Source organism: Periplaneta americana, chromosome 3 (genome assembly GCF_040183065.1).
Source record: "Periplaneta americana isolate PAMFEO1 chromosome 3, P.americana_PAMFEO1_priV1, whole genome shotgun sequence".
NCBI classification, from domain to species: domain Eukaryota; kingdom Metazoa; phylum Arthropoda; class Insecta; order Blattodea; family Blattidae; genus Periplaneta; species Periplaneta americana.
Genome location: NC_091119.1, coordinates 139468738 through 139492572, shown reverse-complemented (window position 1 = coordinate 139492572; position 23835 = coordinate 139468738). Strand labels below are relative to the sequence as shown.

The 23835-nt window shown below is 37.5% G+C and overlaps 1 protein-coding gene across 1 annotated transcript in view; it reads left to right on the top strand.

The window, feature by feature from the left end:
- The window catches only part of LOC138697054 (uncharacterized), an 82686-nt gene that overhangs the window by 3518 nt on the left and 55333 nt on the right, over nt 1–23835 (top strand). The window contains exon 2 of the mRNA XM_069822649.1: nt 19706–19930. Within this exon, the coding sequence (XP_069678750.1) occupies nt 19706–19930 (225 nt within the window). The remainder of the gene's footprint in view (nt 1–19705; nt 19931–23835) is intronic.

Here is a 23835-nt window from a genome sequence, read left to right as displayed (position 1 = left end):
AAATGAAGGAAGGGGAATACATCAAGTTGAGACAAGCAGAACAAGGGGAGAGCAAGGTGAAGACAAGGAGAAGATAAGTAGAACAAGGGGAAGATAGGTAGAACAAGGGGAAGAAATGACAACAGGGAAAATAGAGAGATTAAAGGGAAGACAAGGAGATCAAAAGGAAGACGAAAAGAACAAGGGGAAGATAGGGAGAATAAGGGAATGACAAGGAGAGCAAGGGAAAGACAAGGAGAACAAGGGGAAGATAGAGAATAAGGGGATGACAAGGAGAGCAAGGGAAAGACAAGGAGAAAAAGGGAAAAACAAGAGGAATAAGGAGATTGCGAGGAGAAGGGAAAGACGAGGGGAATACTAGGAGAACTTGTGAACAGGAGGAGAACAAGGGGAAGATAAGGAGAAAAAGGGAAGATGCGAATATGAGAAAGACAAACATAAGAAGGACAAAACAAGGAGAAAAGGGAATACAAAAAGAAGAAGAAGGGATGGGGTTGCATTTTTATGTAACGGCCAATTTTCAAGTTACCTCCCATATCCATCTGCTAAGGAGAGAGACGTAGTTCTATGTAAAAATAACTTCAAGTTCTGAAGTGGGAAATAGTAATCCGAACTTGATATGGATGAACTTTAAATGGAAGCCAAGAAGCATCTTGGGACGCTGCACGACATCTGAGTGCATGTAGGTAGAAGTCTCGTGCTTTCTTGACCTCTGCACGACAAGTAGGTGATATGGTCAGCTCCACTTTCCTGTCACATTTTTACACCCTGTCAAGAACTAGAACTCAGGAAACTGAGTGCGCCTTGAAGCTGTCCTGATGGTGACGACAAAATACATGCGAATTGATTTAGCTTGCTTCTAAATAAGAGATCAAAAAAAAAAAAAAAAAGAAGAAGAAGATTGCATGAATAATTTCGAATTACAAATCCCAGTGATTTGTATGTACAATTAATAATTGTTGTAATGTGGTGTTTGCAAGTTAACTTATTTTCAAATTCTATAAGGTGAATTGGGGTAAGTGCATTTCTGGGGCAAGTGCAACTTCAGTCCATATCTCTGTAGTTCAGTTGCGATTCATCCTGCCATCTCGGGGAGTATTAATCTTACTCCCTGAACACCGTTTATTGCCGAAATACATAACTTACCAGAAAAAATTAATAAAATAAAATTTGAACGTACATTTGTAGGTCAAATAACAGAAAATATGCACTTTCCTCTTTACTATGTTCTATCCGTTACCGCGGAAAGTTACAGCCTGGAGATGCTCTTGCCTCATATCACGTGGCAACTGCATACCCTCAACATTATAATGGTATTTATTTGTTCCATAAAACATGCTTCAACCTTTTACGCCACTGACAAGATGAAAATACACAGAATTAAGCACTTAATATACCAATAAAATCTTATTTTAAAATTACAAAAGACTGAGGTGTTGCTACGCACCAATGTTGAATTTTCATATTTAGGGGATGCTCTTATCCCAACTTACCTTACCCAGATCTCTTATTCTTGAAACACATACCAATTTTTCGCTTTTACTAGAATAAGATGTGAAAATATGTATTTTTTTTCGAAATATGTTATCACTTTATGTTAACTTGTAGGTATTGAGTAAAAACTGATTGCTATTACACCAAAATATGATATTATTGACATCTTCTTGTAAATATAGTGTCATTAATAGCATACTGGTTATTATGTTGTATAATTTAAAATCATCAGCAAACAATACGCTTTCAGCATGAGAGATAGCATTAGGTAAATCATTGACTATGTAATTAAGAATACAAATGGGCCCTAAGTTTAATCCTTGTGGTACTCCAGAATAGCTTACAAAACATTCAGATAGATCTGGCTCATTGTGGAAAGTTACGTAGTCTAATGTTCTCTATTTTTCAAATAAGATGAGAAAATTATTATTATTATTATTATTATTATTATTATTATTATTATTATTATTATCAAATTGTATAATTTTGTGTTGTAGAGTTTTGTGATTAACTTTGTTAAAATACAAACTCTGAATATAAAAGCCGAATTACATAAGCTTGTTTCTTACAGGCCTATACTTATTTTATTTTGACACCGAATATAACTATTAAATTGTACGTGACACGACGCATTAAAAAAGCCAATAGAGAAGTTGTTGCGACTATTAAAATTGTGGGCTGAGATCCTAGACACTTGGTCCATATTCAAACGCAGTAGCAATTTAGCCTTCGCGCAGAAACTCGTTCTTGCAGCTTCATTTAATATTTAATTAACATTGTAAATGTTTCGTGATTCAGATCGTTCCATGTTTCTATACACATAAAGACGGAGCAACAATTTTTTTTTTCGTATCTTGGACGTTGGCTCCGCTTTTTTTTTTTTTTTTGTCACTATGATTAGTAATATTTCAATTCAACATTCTTGTCTTTTAATGTGGCGGCCTTTGAATTAAGGATGAAAGTGTTGACTAAATGATTATGAAAAAATTTTGTTTCGCGTTATTGAATAGACCTAATTGTGGATATTTTATTAACTATTTAAATTAAAAAAAATAATAATTTATTTGACGAATTGAACTTGTCTTTATAAAAATATCTAAGTTGGTAAATGCTTTATTCTCTGTCTTTTTTGTTTCTTTTTTAATGTTTTTTTTTTCGTAAAAAATTAAGTTATGCGGTTATTATACTCTTTACGTTGTGCTATGAAACATGTAATGGTAAGTACGTAAAATTTAATTAACTATTTTATCATTTATTTATTTTATTTATTTATCTATTTATTTACTTATTTATTTATTTATTTATTTACTTATTTATTTATTTAATCCATCCACTCACTCAACTACCCAACCCCCACCCACCATAAAACAGACAGAGTTTAGATCTATTAGGCTATACAGAATGTTGTGTTACGAAACCAAGTTTTGCCAGTGTCTTTGGATAGTCATTTTAAGGAAGAGCTGTTCATAATACACCATGTGTCGAATTTGAGAAAATTGCATGTACAGTATCCGGCGAAGGAACGAGCGATTAAAGATGATTATTAACTAAGGAATTTATTTATTCTTGTTTTTTAAAAATGATATATATGGGATCATAAAATAGGCCTACAAAGTATGTCATTTATTTAAAAAAAATGTCTTTTATGGTAGGTACCAAAGATCTGGAAATGTACTTCGTCAGATAATCACAAAATGTCAGTAAAGTCTTCATTTTCATCCATGCGATTTAAAACATTCTCACAAAACGCCCTCGGTTGAGAATATCGCTATGTTTTAATTAATGTACCACCTGAATTTTGTTTGGATGAGAATAGTCGCAAGAGCAGATTGGCGAAGATCATGGCATCATCATTCATGACGAAATTCACGCCTAGTATTCTCAAAAGTGTCCTTCTTGTGAAAGTTTGTAATTGAAAAAGCACTTTGTGCATCGCTCCACCTTTCCATGGTGACTAAATGCCATTGTATTGACAACAGAATGTACTCGCAATTTATCGGTCCTCAACTGTGTTGTGAGAGATACACGTTCCGTAGAATCGACCATCCTTGTGAAAAATGTCTGTATGTGTAAACGGTTCATTACGCAAGTAACCGTCACATAATTACTGTACTCTTCGTAAGAGTGTACTTGACGAGCCACCAACGCTCCCAACTTTGTAGTATGTAAGGCTATAATTATGCACAATGTTCTTGGGTAGGACACACTTTGTTTGCTCAAAGATATTTTTTTTTTTAAACAAGACACTCATACCTGTTCAGGCAAAGAAAATCTTGTTTGTTTTGGACCGAAATCACGGGATTTCAAACTATATTTAGTGGGCTCGATCAACAATAATTTGGCAATACTGCTTATATTACCTGTCATTTTTCAAAGAATGTATGGTGGCCGCTTAAAACAGGTTCTTCTGTTATTGGAAATAAAACGTAAACTAATATATGGCTAGAGTATGTATAAGCACTAGACCTGTAAAGTGTTTATATTTGAAGCAATGCTTAGTTACAGTAACTATTCAGATTTACTTTTGTTATTTTACAAAACTATAAAATAAATAATAACTTATTTTAAATATACAAGGTGATTAAAAAAGGATGGTACAAAAGTAAAGTTGATTTATTCATAACTGAACGAAACTAACACAACTGTATTGCCATGAAAAGACAAATTAACTGTTCAAGTTTAACCTCTACACTACAAATGAAGGGTTTAAAACCATAGTGGGCCAAGCGCCATTTACTAAAACCGTAGAAAACAAGGGTTAAAATGAAGTTATCACCATATATTCAATGGAAACATATAGCAAGTAATATAAAGTATACACATTCAAACTAGATGATATGTAAATCTTCATTAACCCTGCGTTACCCATGTTATAAATATTCTCACCATTGCTCAGGTGGGGTTTCACAAACCCCATTTTAAATAACTAATATATTTTCCCGCAAGTTTCAGAAATCAGATAAACGCAATTAAATACTTATACTATTCTTAGTTCACTTAAACAATTTCTTAAGTGAACTCTTCTGGATGTGATTGAAAGATATACAAATGCACAGAGTACACACTAGCTCCATATCTTAGATTTTCGTTGAAATATACGCACCGGGGTTTACCACACCCCACCTGAGTAATGCAGGGTTAAAATATGGTATTCACTTAACTTTAACCCTTGCTTTTTTCCGTTTTTAATAAATGGCGCTTGGCCCATTATGGCTCTGAACCTTTTGAAATGCTCAATGTGAGCCCCGTTCGCGATATGACACATGTCGAAACGGTACTACTTCAGTTCTGTCCAGACTCGCGCTAACAGATCTTCAGATATTGACTCCACTGTTTCTGTGACGCTTCGTCTCAGGTCGTTGAGGTTCTGTGGCGTAGGGGTGACATACACGATGTCCTTGGTATACACCAACAGAAATAAATCGCAAAGTTTTGGTCTGGCGATCTCGCAGGCTGAGGCGTTATTAGTGAATCGTTGTTTCCCGCACCGCTGATCCAGTGTTCTAGTGGAGAATCATTATGCTTCCGTAAGGGTGCAGTACCTTGGATTGTGACACCTGTAGTTCCCTACTAGACCCCTTTATGGCCTTGCTAGGACTGCGTTCGTACACTGCTCGTATTCTGTTTACTCTCTCTTCCGAAATCTGTAGACGGCCCGGGCTTTTCCCAGGACACAAACAGTCATTGTTTTCGAATTGCTTCACCCAACGAGCACTGCAATTTCTATGTGTTGCATCCTTACCAAATTTAGTCCTAAATTTTCGCTGTACTGCCACACTAGTCTCCTCGTTCGTGCAACTTCCATGACGCAAAACATTTCCTCTTCCTTGTTTCAATGTCGCCATTTTGTGTAGCACTACACCACAACCCTGGTGGTGATGACACGAACTAGCAAATAAGCGCACAATAATGTGAGACCTTTCGCCTTCATTATTTTCAGTAATTGACCGTTTAACATTGTTGTCACTCTCGATACAGGTTTTTACTTTCGCACCATCCTTTTTAATCATTTCATATTACAAAGAGGAGGGATGTTCACTAAGAAGAAGATGCTTGTATATCCAATGGTATTTTCTGAACTCCGAACGCTCCATAGTAAGAGAAAGCTACATTTAAATATGGTAGTGAAACTACTATGTCTCAAAGAGTTACAACTAGGGTTGTAATGTTGGGGACCGATAGGGTGCGTTACGATCTGTTCACCAGTCAGTATTCTAGCATGCATAAATAGTATACCTGCTGAATACTCCGTTCGCCAGTCACTACCGTAGCATGCGTAAATAGTGTACCTGCTGAATGATAATAATGCCGAAGGTTAAAGGTTCTCAGACGTATATTTTTGCAGTGGAATTTGGTGAGCGTTTTGAAGTAAATGACGGGAACATTACATGTAAATTATGTAATACAAACATACTACGTGACAAGCATTATATACAGACACATTGTAGCACAAGAAAATAAAGGAGTAAACTCAAATCCACGAATAATTCTATGATAATAATTCTTCTGCACATAATGAAAGGTAAGTAAAAATATATCTTTGTAATGCTATGTAGCGTATATTTACTTTTAGAGCTGTCCAGATTTGTTTATGTGCAGCTTGTTATTCGCGTAATAGAGTGCAGAACCAAGTCAATGTCCTCGTACTAGCTCACGTCCCCGGGCTATGTACTAATGCTGCAATCAACTTATGTGATCGGTCCTCAAAATTATAAGCCTAGTTACAACATTTCGTAGTGTTAATTTTTTTATTTTTTTTAAATTTTATTAGGTTATTTTACGACGCTGTATCAACATCTAGGTTATTTAGCGTCTGAATGAAGTGAAGGTGATAATGCCGGTGAAATGAGTCCGGGGTCCAGCACCGGAAGTTACCCAGCATTTGCTCGTATTGGGTTGAGGGAAAACCCCGGAAAAACCTCAACCAGGTAACTTGCCCCGACCGGGATTCGAACCTGGGCCACCTGGTTTCGCGGCCAGACGCGCTGACCGTTACTCCACAGGTGTGGACTCGTACTGTGAAACTGGAGGCGGAAAAAGATGGGACCTACTCGTCTTATAATATATAGTGAGTTTATCGGCCAATAGGTACATAGTACACAACTTTCAGTTCCGATTTGAATCAGTGGATCCTGCATCCGCCTGTGTGCCCAACTTCCCAGTCTCTTATCGTCGGACGCGGCGGAGAAAAGAACAAGATGTAATAACGAGGCGGAAAATGAAATTAGAAAAGCCCCAAACCCCAGTAACATCTCTGTCATAAGCGACTTGCCGTCAAGAGTGGTATAAAGCTCATTCGAATTTCAAGATGTGCTGTGTGTTATCGCGTGGACCGAAGCCCGTGAGCGGTGCACAAAATGATGCTCATCCATCGGCACCGTTGTGATAACATCGAATAATGTGACTACTTCCGTAATTATTAATTTTCCGAAAAAATTAGAGAAAGTTTTCCAGTTCAAAAATTCATTTGGAATGTTGCACTAAGAAACAACAGCACGTATCTGGAAGGAGTAGTTGAGTTTCCATTTCCCGTGAATCCCTATTGTATTAGTTAACATGCGAGGTAAGACTGCACTCATCGAACTGCTCTATTTGGGAGAGCACTAAATTAGTCATTAGTGTTATTGAAGCTATGGATAAGTTATTCTTATTTTATAATGGTTTAATCTGACACTTCCTCAATTCCACGGAATAAAATTGAAATATACATTTTTGGGTTGTTTTTAGCCGAACAGCATTCCACATGAATAGGTAGCTACATTTATGCATATCTACCCGGAGACAAGAGACATTCCTTTTTTTCGATAATTTTTTATTCCAGCTTTTATTTTGCCATCTTGCATTTAGTACGGAAATTTTACTTGAAGCAAGTAAAGCGATAGGTTTGGAAGTAAATCCCGAAAAGACAAAGTATATGATTATGTATCGTGACCAGAATATTGTACCAAATGGAAACAAAAATTGGAGATTTATCTTTCGAAGAGGTGGAAAAATTGAAATATCTTGGAGAAACAGTAGCAAATATAAATGACACTCGGGAGGAAATTAAACGCAGAATAAATATGGGAAATGCGTGTTATTATTCGGTTGAGAAGCCTTTGTTATCTATTCTGTTGTCAAAAAATCTGAAAGTTAGAATTTATAAAACAGTTATATTATCGGTTGTTCTGTATGTTTGTGAAACTTGGACTCTCACTTTGAGAGAGGAACAGAGATTAAGGGTGTTTGAGAATAAGGTTCTTAGGAAAATATTTGGGGCTGAGAATAAGGTTCTTAGGAAAATATTTGGGGCTAAGAGGAATGAAATTACAGGAGAATGGAGAAAGTTACACATCGCAGAACTGCACGCATTGTATTCTTCACCTGACATGATTAGTAACATTAAATCCAGACGTTTGAGATGGGCAGGGCATGTAGCACGTATGGACCAACCCAGAAATGCATATAGAGTGTTAGTTGGGAGACCGGAGGGAAAAAGACCTTTGGGGAGGCCGAGACGTAGATGAGAGAATATTAAAATGGATTTAGGGAGGTGGGATATTATGGTAGATACTGGATTAATCTTGCACAGAATAGGGACCGATGGCGGGTTTATGTGAGGGCGGCAATGAACCTGCAGGTTCCTTAAACGTCATTTGTACGTAAGTGTGTATCTTGCATTTAGTGTGGGAAGCTAATTTTTTTGTGATTGTTTTTGTGCGGTAGGGATCTACGGGAGTTGGGGCATAAGTCATGGAAACTATTTTTCTCAAAGTCAATCGATGCTATCACGAGATATCGTGTGTTGTATGGCATACAAAGTATGTAGTCGCGTCACTTGATGGCAGTGTGATGTATTGTTATAGCACAGAGAGCAATGTGAATTCAGGTTTGAGTCAACTGTCGTGCTTTGAAGCCACAGTACGAGTATATGGTCGCTTCACTAAGGGAATGGCAGTGTGATATGGTTAACGCACAGAGAGCGATGTTACGCGTAGTGCAGTTGTGAGTCGACTGCTGTGTACAATGACTGTGACCCGATGGATTTTTAGGGTGAGTATGTGTGCTGTAATGCTATACCAACTGTCGTAATTAACACGAGTAAGAAAATGCTATGTCGTTTTTGGAAGTTTTGATCGCTACCCATCCTATCCTACCCCACTAGTACACATACTGCTCTTCTAAGTAACATATACATATACTCTGACCTTTCAAGTAGCATGATGCTGTGTTGTTTATGGATGTTTGATCCTTACTCTACCCTCTCTCTCTATGGTTCTTCGGCCTGTTTTCGAGCCATGGCCTTCCCAATTCTCCCTCTCCATTCTTCTCTATCCCTTGCTGCCACCTTCCAATCGCAGCAATCTGGTAGTATCTTCTTGAACCATATCTTCCCATCTATTCCGTGGTATTCCAACAGGTCTTTTTCCTCCATATTACCCCTCTAAAGTTCTCCTTGGTATCCTCCCCTTCTCCATCCTGATTATATGTCCTGCCCATTGCAGTCTCCTGATCCGTATGAAAGTTGACAGAGCTATATCGTTGTATAAAGTGTATAATCCATTTTCCTTCCCTTACCACTGGTCCAAATATCCTCCTTAACACCTTTCTTTCGAAATTGCCAACTGCACCTTGCTCTACCCTAGCCTACCCTATTTGTACACATACTCTGCCCTTTCATTTACATATTTAAAAATTTTGAAAAGCGCTCACCCTCTCACAAAAAATAATGTTGCCATGACTTATGCTTCAACCGTTTGAGGGGAGATTTTGGCATCAGATCATTAAAAGTTTCCCTCTCAGAATAGAATAGCAGTATAGCATTAGGTAAGGTAAAGGTAAAGGTATCCCCGTAACATGCCATGAAGGCACTTGGGGGCATGGAGGTAGAGCCGCATTAGGTAGGAATAATAATTTTGAATTATTAAAAAATAATTTTTACATAGAAAATTTTAAAAGCAAACGTAGACAAATTATAATTTAGGATTTTTTTGGTATTTTCATCGTGTTCCAGATGTAGAACATGCAACGTTTCGGAAAACCTATCTGTTGGATTTGTTACCAAGAGATATTCCCCATTGGTTTCTGTATCTAGGACACGGTACGAATACCCAAAAAACTAGCACGTGAAAGTCTGAAAGTGTACTTTAAATAATAAAATTTATTTTTGAAAACCTTTAAATTAATGCATCGTAAGATTCTTGAAGATATACAGCTGTAAGGCTACTTCTCTTGAGGAAGGCACCACGGTGATGAACATGTAGTGACAAGATGTAAGCAAGTGTGTATGCCTAGGCCTACTGACCGTCTGCCTACTCGGTGTTCTTCGCTAACCGATGTTATGCTAGGCTGGCAGAACGACAAGTTTATACGGATAATTTATAGCGTCAAACATAATGGAACAAGCCCTCGACGCGTATAAAAATGAACTTTCTATACACGACCTCATGTGTGATAACGCACAAAATAGCTTCGCAACGACTATTTCTGGACTCCTAGGAGTGTGTCACATATGGTACAGACTATATTAATCAACTGAAATATTTTATTGTACGCCAACGACGTTGTTAGCTACTAGTATAACAAATCTTGTCGTAAGTGTCACATATTTTCTCATTATACGTGAAAATGTCACATACTTCCTACTTTTAAGTTTCATACGTTTCGCAACAAATTTCGTTTTATCTACAACACAAAGAAATTAAACCACTGAATAATAATAACTTTTATTTTCTGCATGTAATATACGTATACATACAGTGACCACTCCGTATCCGAGGCTTATACGTTCCGAAACTTACAGAGAATACGCCAAACCGCAGTTAATAGCGAACCCTATAAACAAGTCTTTTGTTCGATAACATACGAGTACATACCTATGATATACAGTAGTTTAACAAAAAATTACAAACAATAAGAGATTATGAGAAGCAAATAATTATACTGTAATAATAAAAGCAATACTAATAATGACAATGATAAATACGTTGTACATATTAGATCAGCATCTCGCTGCATTTGTAGGATGTTTACTATGACTGAAGCAGTCGCAAGATGTCGATTATAGTTGAAGTCTGATGATTCAGCATCTCGCTGCAGTCGTAAGATGTTGGTTATAGCTGAAGTCTAATGACTCAGCATCTCGCTGCATTCAAAGAATATTGATTATGGTTGAAGTCTGATGACTCAGCATCTCGCTGCATTCAAAGAATATTGATTATAGTTGAAGTCTGATGATTCAGCATCTCGCTGCAGTCGTAAGATGTTGGTTATAGCTGAAGTCTGATGACTCAGCATCTCGCTGCATTCAAAGAATATTGATTATGGTTGAAGTCTGATGACTCAGCATCTCCCTGCATTCAAAGAATATTGATTATAGTTGAAGTCTGATGATTCAGCATCTCGCTGCAGTCGTAAGATGTTGGTTATAGCTGAAGTCTGATGACTCAGCATCTCGCTGCATTCAAAGAATATTGATTATGGTTGAAGTCTGATGACTCAGCATCTCCCTGCATTCAAAGAATATTGATTATTGTTGAAGTCTAATGACTCAGCATCTCTCTGCATTCAAAGAATATTGATTATGGTTGAAGTCTGATGACTCAGCATCTCGTTGCATTCAAAGAATATTGATTATGGTTGAAGCCTGATGACTCAGCATCTCGCTGCATTCAAAGAATATTGATTATGGCTGAAGTCTGATGACTCAGCATCTCGCTGCATTCAGAGGATATTGATTGTGACTGGTTTGATGACTCAGTACTCCGCTGAAGTAGTAGGATGTTGATTATGGCTGAAGTCTGAGAACATGCTCTCTCGCCGTCTAGATTTTCTACTCGTATAAAACTCTTCTGTTTAAGACGCTTGGCGTTAAATTATGTTGAAAAAAGTTGCCGAAGTTAACTTCGAGTAACTTGAACTACTGATATAGATTCCGCGTATAAGGTAGGGTTTACAGTATATTAATTAAAATGTAATATAACATCTCATTTCAGTTATAAATTGTCGAATGTAAGTTGATACCTATGATCAATAGGTATATATCAGTCTATATACCGGGGAGAGATATAACTGCGATAACATTGGTGCTCATTTTAATGGCCACAAGATAGACCTTCTGTATTGCTAATCCAGGTGTTACCTTTTTTCCAGTGAGAGTAGAATGTAATTTCTTTACCTTTCCCAGGTAATGTGCTCCATTGATGATAAGAAGTGATACGAAGTTGTTTACGGATATTGCGTGGATTAACGGTTCCAATGTCGTTGACATTAAATGGTAAGTGGCAAGGCTGTCAGTAATTTCTTCTTCAACTCTTACTCAACTCAAGATAATAACTCAATAGCTTCAAACAATAAACGAAACAAAAAAACTAACTGTAGCATTGTTGTTTACATGGCCTACTTCAATTTATGTAGTGTAATCATTTTACGTATTCCACAGAAACTAATTCAGGAAAACTGATGAGACAAAAGGTGGAGAATTATAGCGGTACAAAAGGGGAATATGTACTGCCAATCTAACAGTACAAATGAAAAATGCCACTCACGTTACGGGCATCTTGCCCCTTGGGGCAAGTTAATGCTAACCATCAATTGGTCTTCAGCATGAATCTAACTTTTCAGTACTCATAAATAAATTTAGTAACAATAGTAGTAATAATAATAATAATAATAATAATAATAATAATAATAATAATAATAATAATATGATATATAATACTTTACTGGCTTTTAGCCTAGATCACATATATAACAGATAGCTCATCCCAATGTTAAAATCGGTAGCACTTTGAAGAGAACAACCGACAGGATCGCCACCCGTCCGTCGTAAACGAACACGAAATGGCAGTACAGTCGCTAATGCAATTCAAATGGGAGTTATGACGTGACTCCTTATGTAACAACTAGATGGCAGCATAGTAAACCTGACAAAAGTTGTTACCGTCAAAGCCTATAAGGCCGAGCAATCTGGGTATATATAATCTAGACTCTTAGTTACCAGTTCTTACGTTTTCTGAACATAAAGCTTGTTTACTCTTCTTGCAAAAACACATCTACAAGCATGCTGAAGTAGAAATAAAATTGTGGATTACCATTATCTTGATCCAAGGGGTTGAATTTTCAGTTTGTTTTAAATCTCGACATCAACGAGCATTATGAGTCACCTGCGTAGCTCAAGCGGTAGGGCGTTTGCCTGCTCATTCGGATCTGTGTTTGGGCGTGAGTTCGACTCCCGCTTGGGTTGATTACCTGGTTGAGTCCTTTCCGAAGTTTTCCTCAACCATAAGGCGAATGTCAGGTAATTTATGGCGAATCCTTGGACTCATCTCGCTAAATATCTTCGTTAAATAACCAACTAAAAATGATTATGTCACGACTAACTTCCACTACAGATGATAGTAATTTTAATCTCTTCTTTTCTTTTTAAAATCTGCTATTCAGAGATTATATGACGACAACTGTGGAATGATGAAACGAGAAAGGTAAAAAAAAAAATTAGAAATTAAAAGAATGACAGCTGCTTTGTGCACTATAGGCATAAATGTCACTATGTCGAGGTTTGTAACCCAGATTCTTTCATAAGAAGCCATCAGTCGACAGAACTTCTATTGGACCTTACACATTTCATCCTCAAAATTATGCTGTTTACAGACGCTTTAATAACCAGAAGAATGTGAGTTATACATTGTCGTCCAATAAACCAAGTCTAGCAGAAGCGACTCGTGCCACTGTTGCAGGCGTCGGCGCGGCAACAAGAGAGCGCTGCTGACTGCCACACACAGTTTTGTATGAGCTCTATCATCAACTTATGTCCTTACACAGGTTTTTACTGCCGTAGAAATGGTCAGTTCTCCACCCAACAAGAAAGAAAGAGGAGGGAAAATAATAAAAAGACACCGGAAAGGTGAAATAAAGCTGTAAAACTGCAGCATGTCGTGTTACAGACACCGCTGTAAATGTCGTCATCAAAAACCCCATTAGTGCCACACACTATGATGAAAGATTCCAAAGCCGCCGAAAAATTTTGATGTATAAACTGGAAGAAGCGAAACTTGAATTTTTATTATCTTCCCCTTGGACGATTGGGCGGTCTCTGGACAGTCGATAAATGTAACATGCTTTGTACTGAATTGTTTTTCTTTTAAACGTTTGTATATTTAAGACAGATGTAATTAAATACAGACTAGATGAAGTATGAAAACTCCCAAGGGTCGTTTTCGGGTACGTATGTACGAATTTCCTGGAATAACAACCCATGCTTTTCTGCCCACTTTCCAATTCCAGAGAAGGTAAGTACGTAGTCATTGAATCATGAGTCCTCGTTATACAGTGTGTCCCGAAAGAGACAACATTTCGTATCTTGATTGAATTCAAAACTAGTGAATATAATTTTAAACAGAATTTATAGTGTAGTATTAACTATAATCCGTGGCGCGAATAGTCCATAAAGGGCCAAGGTCAACATGCCTCAGCAGAGCTGAATGATTATCCAATCAGAAGAATGATACTTCCTATCATGTGACACTACTTCTCCTTTCCCCTCTGCCTCTTCTTAGCTTTTCAACATGCCCTATCTGGCGTTTGGTTGCCTCAGCTAGTCCTATGCAATTTCCCGTATTTTACCCTAACCTGTGTTAGGCCCAGTTTCACCAAACGTCGTTAAAATAACGCTAACAGCATGTTAACTAACGTGTTGTTAAAAATTAAACATCCTGTTAGTGTAATAGTGTTTCACCAACCATTTGAGGTACTCTGGTTAGGTAACATGATGTTAAGAGTAATGTAACAGGAATCAAAGATGCAGTGATTGTATGAAAGTTTACTGAATGTGCCTTTAGTTGGTGTAATCATTTGTATTAGCGGAGAATTGTATTTTTTACATTATGGAAGTATTGGAGACTAACATAATTACAACGGAAATCGAGAAAAAGAAAGCGTAAAGAGCAGTAATTTAACTCATATGAGAAATATAATTATTTTAGTAGATCTAGCAAGTATATGAATATAATTGAACTCTAACGTAGTGATGGAACTTTCATTAGGAAAAAGGAACAAGCATGGGTCTCTTTAACCCAATATTTTCTATCGCCATTTGGATGTCAAAATGTAAACTATGAAACAAATCAATGTTATGAAAAAATTAAAAGAAATGCTAAGACGGGTCATGCACAAGATATAGTGGAACATTTGAAAATCGACGGTGGTACTTTCACTCTCAAAGTTGATATTTGTACGAAGATTCTTTCAATTACCCAGGATCAAATAGAACCAATAGAAAATGAAAATAATTGTGATGTTGAATACTACAATGGTAAGCTTTAACATTATTTTCATATCTTATATATCTAATATTTTGTCTTCACACGTCATTGGTCATAATTACATGTGAACTGCTAAATCACTGAAATAAAGAAATATCGTTTTGAAAATGTGCAATTATATCTGAGTTTTAATACGAAATAATAATCACAGAAATGCTTATGTTAATAAGCACATATCTTCTCTTTACTGTGGATGAAGTGCTAATATTGATATGAATAATTTTAGTATTTATGAACATATATATTCTACATAACTAAAAATGCTGAAGTAGTGATTGCAGCTAATTGTTTTCAATGCAAATATATCTCGATATAATAATGCGGCATGTAACATATGTTCTCTGGCAGCCATGATTCACGCTGTAACAGGACGTCAAGAATTTAACTGCGGGAGTATGCTGTGTTAATTTAACAGTAGGTTTAACATGATGTTAGCAGTAACATTAGTTGATGAAACATCTCTTCCGTTAAGTTTACTGTTAAACTGCCTTAACGACGTGTTAAATATTTAACAAGGGTTGGTCAAACTGGGCCTTAGTGTTTTTTGTCTCCTGTACGGTCTTTCTACTCTTGTTTACTAATGTTTCAATGTACTCTTCCCATTCTATTTCTACCTCTAACAGAAGTAAGTACCAGGGACATTTCATTGGAGGTAAAGGTGGCAAGCATGTAGGACTGACATCTCTACTGGCTTTATTGTCTATAAAAGTTGGAGCCCTAATCCCTCGCCAGACTGTGAGCTTCCATGGCGTGTAATGGAAATAACAAAAAATGATACGATACTACAAATTTTGATTACTGTTGTGTTGCCTATTTCATTTATACAGTCATTCAGTGAGAATCCGTTGAATTTCAACTCGACTTTGGAATTCCCTACCGAGCAATGTTAAAGACTGTCAGACATCGAACGAATAGCTTAAGGAAGTACAGTATTTATCAATTAATTCTCGTTAGCAATAGTAGTTGTTTCAATTTTCTCAATTTGTTAATTGTCATGTACAGATACGGAAATAAAATGCGGGCCAAGTCTTGGTAGCAGCCCTCCTAAATGTAGGCAATAAGCTTCGCAAGACTGTCCACAAGTAGCATACATTTAGACACTCTTGTTTACTGCACATGCGCGGTGCGTTGTGTCCGGAACTTAGTCCCATTTTTTTTAGAGTCTGTACATACAGGATAAATATTTAAATTACCTCATTATTATTATTATTATTACAATTTACTGTCATTGTTATTATTGTCTAACTATTACTACTTATCTACTTTTTATTACTTACTTTTACTTTTATTATTTATTATTACTAATCACTTTCATATTATTTTTGTACGGTCTAGATATTATTGTAATAGAGTTATTACTGTAATAGGTAAGCCTATTGTATTCAATTAGAGTCTGGCTGGGCGGAAGAAAAGGCCAGCTGGCCTTAACTCTGCCAGGCAAAATAAAACTACTACTACTACTACTACTACTACTACTACTACTACTACTACTACTACTACATCGTCAAGTGAAATGTAATACCTGATAATACATGTATATATCAGCCAGAATATCAATCGAAGGCACAAATAATTAGTGTTATTACAGGTATATATCCATGTATTGTGGGTCCCTATCACCACGGCATGGCGCGTCCTCAGGTTGCGGATCGAGGAGACTGCCTCCATATACGGAGGACCCAGCTGTGAATATATTGAATAAGCAGTCGCGGACAGCCGATGAGGGGTGGTCCTCCAGCTTGGGGGTTGGGCGAAGGGCTAACAACTCATCACCGTAAAAACAGCTTGTTACGAAACCTTCAAATAAGCCTCGGAATGGGACTGATTCTCTGGCACGACCACAGCAAAGGAATAAGGGGCATTTAGCATGTATGGGCGAATCCAGAAATGCATAGGGTAAACATTGGTAATTTCGTGGCAGTGGTTATTTCGTGATACTTTTTCTTTGCTCTTTTGTGAACTAACCAATGGTGTTACGAGATCCAAATTTCCGCCAAGGGATTGCATATGTTGTCCAGTTTCCAGAAACATACAGCTAATCTTTGTGTGACTATTGTAGTTGCTTCAGTGAGCTTTTATGTTTGGAGAGAGCAAGTTTGCGTCGACCTCTCAGGCGTACAAATTTTGTGGATGTTTGTAATTACGTTACAGGCTTATTACCAAAGGTAAGCATATGATATTTGGTAAAAAGATTTATTGTATCTTCATGAAATTTTAGGAAATGTTTTTGGAATTTTAGATACATCTGTAGTCGCCATATAGGCTTAGCTTTACTGATAGGAATCTTAGCTGTTTGAGGCGAAATTTTGTTGAGCATTAAGTGTTACATTTTATACTATTTTAAAATTTGTATTACAATAGGAATTTTAGAAATCTGAAAAAAAAAGATGTGATAAAAAAAAAAAGAAAACGGAGACGCAATGGGTTCAGTGTAGCTTATGTTTGAATTGTTATCATGCTAAGTGTCAATGATAAATGCTAGATGACTTACTTGCAAGAATTGTGACAGAAGATGGAACATGGCTCCACCATTTTGGACCGGAGACAGAGGCAGACAATGGAGTGGCATCATGCAAATTCACCAAAGAAATAGAAATTCAAAAGTACACCTTCGGCGGGAAACGTTATGGCTACTGTGTTTTTCGATTCAGAAGGACTCTTGCTTGTGGACATCATGCCACACGGAATCACCATTAATTCTGACGGGTATGTTGCAAATCTCAAGAAACTTCTAGTTCGACTGAGTCGTGTTCGACGACATCGGGAGAAGCAGGATGTTCTGCTATTGCACGACAAAGCACAGCCATATGTCAGTCACAAGACCACAGACCAGATCAGAAAATTCGGATAGACAACACTGAAATATCCGCCTTATTGTCCTGAACTGGCACCGTGCGATTACCATCTCTTTGGTAAACTGAAGGATCCCTTCGCGGAACGAGGTTAGAAGATGACTCCCTTGTGCACGCTGATAAAGAGTGCTCAGACGTGTTGGTCCAGACTTTTACCGTGCTGGTCTACAGGCCCTCGTTCCTAGGTTACGGAAGGCATTTGGAAGGGACGGGGATTATGTGGAAAAGTGACATTTTGTTCCTTAAGGATGCATCTACATTCTGTAAAAATAGCAAAGCTGTAGGATAAAAATATAATTTTTAAACAAACGTTATGCATTACTTTTGGAGTTACCCTAGTAATATAGGCTATAGTAAAGTCCGTAATAAAAGTGTTCACCCTTTCAGGGCAAAGAAGATCCCTTTTCATTTCAATTTTTACTTTGATTTCATTCTTATTATGTGTTGATATGTATTTCTATGTTTTCTTGCCATGAATATTAGACGGAATTACTATGTTTGAAGTCTTGTAATAATAAATGAGAATTTCATTTGACTTTAATGGATTTTTCCACAATTCTTCTACCTCTCACGAAATTATCAATGCAATATCACGAAATTACCAAGGTTATCACGAAATAACCAACCTTTCAGCTTAAGTTGTAAAAGTGGTTTTTGGCACATATTCAAGAACGTATCCAATCTTTTATGTCTCCAGATTTGTACAGCAAGTTATCGTCTTTTAGATGAAAGAATCTGAATAAGGATATATTTACGCATTTGCATTTTAAATTAGTTTTCATGAAATTATCACGAAATTACCAATGTTTACCCTATAGTGTGTTAGTTGGGAGGCCGGGGGGAAAAAGACCTTTGGGGAGGCCGAGACGTAGATGGGAAGATAATATTAAAATGGATTTGAGGGAGGTGAGATATGATGATAGAGACTGGATTAATCTTGCTCAGGATAGGGACCAATGGCGGGTTTATGTGAGGGTGGCAATGAACCTCCGGGTTCCTTAAAAGCCAGTAAGTAAGTAAGTAAGTATAGGTATATATTTTTACATTCATGAAAAATACTAAATAAATATCACTCGTGCTATTCATTCACTTTGAATAAATTCACTCGTGGTTATTACCTATGATCATGATAACTTCGTCTTCTGAGACTGTTAACTTGCACAAAACGCTGTATTTGCTAGCGTCCGCAATGCACGACGTCATGCCTGCGCCTTCTGAGCTCATGTTGCGGAGAGTTGGAAGAGATCCTTGTTACTTCACTAAATGTCCATTTGCATTTCGTCATTAAATTATATTTTCTCGACAGACGAATTTGGAATTGGCCCCGGTCCACATACCACGCCCCCTGCGCACCTGTGACCGCGATTACTCAAAACTGGGGACCGTAAACCACGGACAGTATTTGTGCAGAAATACGTCTGTTCCAGAGGAAACACAGAGTACGGAATAATGAGTCACACCACAGTCTAGTATATACAGTCACGAAGCTTGAGTTGTGAGGGTGCTAGGGACAATAGACTGTACCGGTACTATTTCGCATTGTCTGTAATGAGGCGATAATAGCGATCCTAGTGGTTAGCAACTATCTATGGATGCATATTTACTACATATTGAGCTTCGTGACTGTAATAACTAGACCTTCAACTGCGTCGTTTTAACTCTGGATAGTTTCGTATTCTCGATTTATAGCCTTTTGTCAGGAATGAATGATTGGACACCCAGAAAGAATAAGTTACATACTCGTGCTCAGGGGGCATTCCACATAATTTTAAGACATTTAATTAAATAACAATAAAAAGTAAAATAAAAAATAAAAATACAGATATCACATGCATTAATACATGTAATGATTGTTCCAGTCCAACAGGAAGCGAGAATAGAATGAATACGATGGTGACAAGCGTACCATCCTATCTTAGCTCTTACAGAATTAGGTACCATCCCCAGACAAATACTTTTTATAAACCCACAGAAGTCCCAAGCCATTAAGTCCTATATCAGCTTCTGAGACCCGTACTACCTTAAGACTTCATCCCTGCCTGTTTTTAACTATTGCAGATGTGGAGATGGAGAGTGTTGGTGGAATGAAAGCGGGAAACGGGAGTACTCCAAGAAAAACCCTCTTCAAAATCTGCTTTGTCCGCCACATATGCCATCACGACCAGGCCGGGGATCGAACCCGGGCCGCCTGGATGAAACATCAGCGCATTAGCGCTGACCTACTGATACAGCTTAGTTACGAAGACACTAAGATGAAAGTGCAGGAGTTGAATGGGTTAAGAGGTACGTTGATCCAAAATATGATGCAATTTTTGGACTCAAATGTGGAACAAAAAGAAAGTGCCACTTGGTATATTTATGATATGAAGTTCTGCATTATGCACTCTGTCCTAGAACCAGTGGAAATCTTACTTTTACCGGAATGCAGTCGTCCTCGGTGGTCTAGCGGTTACGTTGCTAGCCGTTGTATCCGAGATTTATGGGTTGAAACCAGTCCGAGGGCGATGGAATTCTTAGCATGACTCTCAGGAGAGAAGAAAGCTGTCGTAGATTTTCTGCTTGATACGTAGGAGGAGCCTGAAGGCTAACATTACAATCTCAAGTAGGCTTATTGTGCCTTAATGCTTCTATAGTTGGAATGGTTTGTGAAGTTCGAACCGCTTTTGTAGGCATCCTTAACTCAGCTATTTGGTAACATCTTTATTTTCGGTCTGCACGTATTAAGATTCCGTCGCACCATTTTGGGTTAGTACTATTATAGTGGTCCGCCGTTGTGGCTAAGTGGATAGCGTGCGCGCTTCCCAAGCAAACGGTTTGAGGTTCGATTCCCGGCGTGGGCAATGGAAGAAATTTATCTTCCGTCCACGGGACTGGGTGTTTCTCCATTGTCTCGTGATTGTTCTGTAATGTCTCTGCGGTGGTCCTGCGTCATGCCGATCCTATTAGCAGGGAAGCCCGTATTTATGATAAAATTCATAGGCCTATTGAAATGGAAAGTGGCGGAAAAATGATGGAGGAAAATAGGAGAACTCCATGGTGAAAAATCCTCAGGAACCTTGACTTTGTTCACCACAGATACAACTTCGAACTCGGGTCTGCAGTCATCGTAAGTTATTGCTTTGGCAACAGACGTGTAAATTTAATTACAGCTAGTAAAAAATCTTTGTAGGCCCTTGAGAGAGGGCTCCAGGAAAAAATTGTAGGTACTTCATTTCTCTCTCATATTAAGCTTCGATATCGAATAATCCCAATAATAAAAAATGCCGTTGAAATAGAGCATAACTGGGCATCCTAACCCATTATCTTCTGGGTTAGTTGCCTCGTGAGTGATGCTTTATTTATATCACATATTATGATGTCTTTTGACTGTTGACTAAACTTATTACCATCACCACCACCATTGGAATGGAATTTAACTGAAGGGGGGCACAGATGGCCCAGCACTGCGACCTGTTGAGATATATTGCGCTAACCCTCGATATGGAATGAGTTGCATGCCACAGCTCCCCTATGCGCACAGCCCTAACCACATGACACCCTTAACGACCGGTTCCTACAGCCGACAGAAATCTATATACCATTCCTGCTTCGGCAACTTCCCCCAAGGCCCCCCTGTCGGTCCGAGGCGAAACTCCTCCCCCGAGTAGGTCCGCCTCGGGTGCTCGTTGCAGAAGCCATCCAACATCGCTTAATTACATTCCACGGAGGCCGGTCGAGACAGCCAGCAGCTTCGGGAGGCCGCCGGTAGAGTGATCTGAAAACCCTGAAACGGGACGATGAGGAAAGGATGATGGGGGAGGAAAGAAAGTGGCGAAGATGAGTGGGGTTCCAATCGCCTGGTAAAGTTACCTGATATTCATCCATAAGGAAAAAGCCCGAAAATCCTCACCCAGGCAACTCGTCCTGACTAGGAATCGAATCCGGGACCGCTGGGTTCGGAGTTAGACTCAGCCACAACGGTGGACACTACTACTACTACTAATACCACCACTACTATTACTTCTACTATCACTACCACTGAGTTCCCGGTATAACTAGTTATCCTCCAACCTAAACACCAGGTCACAGGAGAGCCTCCTCATAGAACAGAAAAGAATGACTATCAGAAAGAGAGTTTGTTTCATAATGGTTAATATCATATGAATCTACTGACACAGAAGTTCATCTCAGGCTAAAACCTATCTTCCCCCTCCATATCCATTGGTGATAAGCCCGGCACATGATAAGGTCAGAACATGTCTTGCCTCCTTTACTGTAGATGTTACATTCCAAAAATTTAAGTGATAAAAATCACCTCGAGATTACGCATTAAACATTTTTCCTGACCCACACAAATGTTATTATGAATTAGCTTATGGTGGCTTTCTCTTGATTTATGGGATACAGTTGTTTCGATGGCGGTATTGATTTTCTCATTGTGTTCTATTTTTTTTAATTACTTTCTAAAAGTAAGACTTTGTAATTCCATCCATTGATATTCCTTAATTATTTATTTCATAAATTTTGCATTACATTTTCACTCTTTTTAAAAATATAGGCCTAGTTAATTTTGGCCTTATTTTTAAATACATTTTATGTAGTATAAATGCTTTACATTCACTACCTACGTAACACTGGTATTTTCATGGTGATATACTGCTAGGCCTAACTAAAGTTTCTCGCTCAGTGTGAATTCTCAGAAGTATCTCATTAGTTAATTAGTTAGGATACAATTAATTGCGATACTTAATCATCTAAAGTTTGTGTGACTGCAACCTGTGTATATTTTTGTGTGACTTTACTTTGTTTATAGTGTGATTTTTTTCTTTTTATTTCTATTATTGTATTTGTATTTCTGGTGGTGCGGAAGAGAAGCCCTGATGGCCTTAAGTACACCAGAATAAATAAATGAGTGAGTGAGTGAGTGAGTGAGTAAGTGAGTGAGTGAGTGAGTGAGTGAGTGAGTGAGGAAATAAATAAATGGAGTTGGTCTTCTGGGAAGATAGTATTGTGTATCAAATGTACCAGTTTCTAATTCATGATGAATGAAGAAGAAGAATTCCATTTCCTGTCAAAGTAACAAAAATTCCAGCATTATCTTTGTCTTTTGTAAGTTCCTTACATCTTCACTTTTCAAATTACAGCAGTCCTGAATTCACAAATAATGTTCGTAATTCATTTGTTAGAACAACATAGGTCAGTGAATAAAAATATTAGGAAGAAATTAATTCAAATAATGTAGATGCATATTATTTAATACGTTTTTAACCTATACATTTCTCTTTAATCAGAGTTACATATAAGAAACATTTATTGTAGTTTTTTTCTTTCAAAATTAATAAGTAATGTGAGGCTGAAATTAACGATTAAATAGATATGATATGAGATTGGAAGAATTTGCAGATATCAAATTATTTTTCAACCGCCAAAATGCAGTGTCAGAATTAATTTCTCTCTATTATCTCAACTTTTAATGCTTACATTGTGACTGACCAGTCCTTCAAAAAAATTCGCTGATTATTAAGCACCCTGTGTTGTAGGTGTTATTAAAACAGCTCGAGTGTTAGAGTTGATACGTAATAATTAATTGTGTAAACAATTTATGAATTAGTGTAATAATTTTAGCAATAAAATGTGGCGGGTCACGCAACACGTATCTATTACTTGGTGCTTGAAGGCCATTTAGACGCCGGCGCGCCGTCTCCCTGTCTAAATCCTTGAATGCTGATAATATAAATACCTGATCACTCGATGTGTATAAAAGGAACACGAGAAACAAAGTGAAACATATATCTATTCGTTATATAATTTCAGCATTAGAGTTTGGCACTCCAAACAAAAATTGCAAAACGTGTGAAATTTAAGATAATATAACATATTTCAATAGGCAATGATCATTTTCTTACAAATCCGATCTGTAGAGAGCTGACCATTCCTCCGCCTAATAATTGAAGGGTTCAGAGCCATAGTGGGCCAAGCGCCATATATTAAAAACGGAGAAAACAAGGTTTAAAGTTAAGTGAATACCATAGTTTAATGAAGATTGACATGTCATATACTGTAGTTTCAATATGCATACGTTATATTACTTGCTGTATGTTTCATTAAATTATAATAATCACTTTATTTAACCCGTGTTTTGTTCGCTTTTTATTTATGGCGCTTAGACCACTATGGATCTGAACCCTTCAATTGGTGGCTTCTGATCA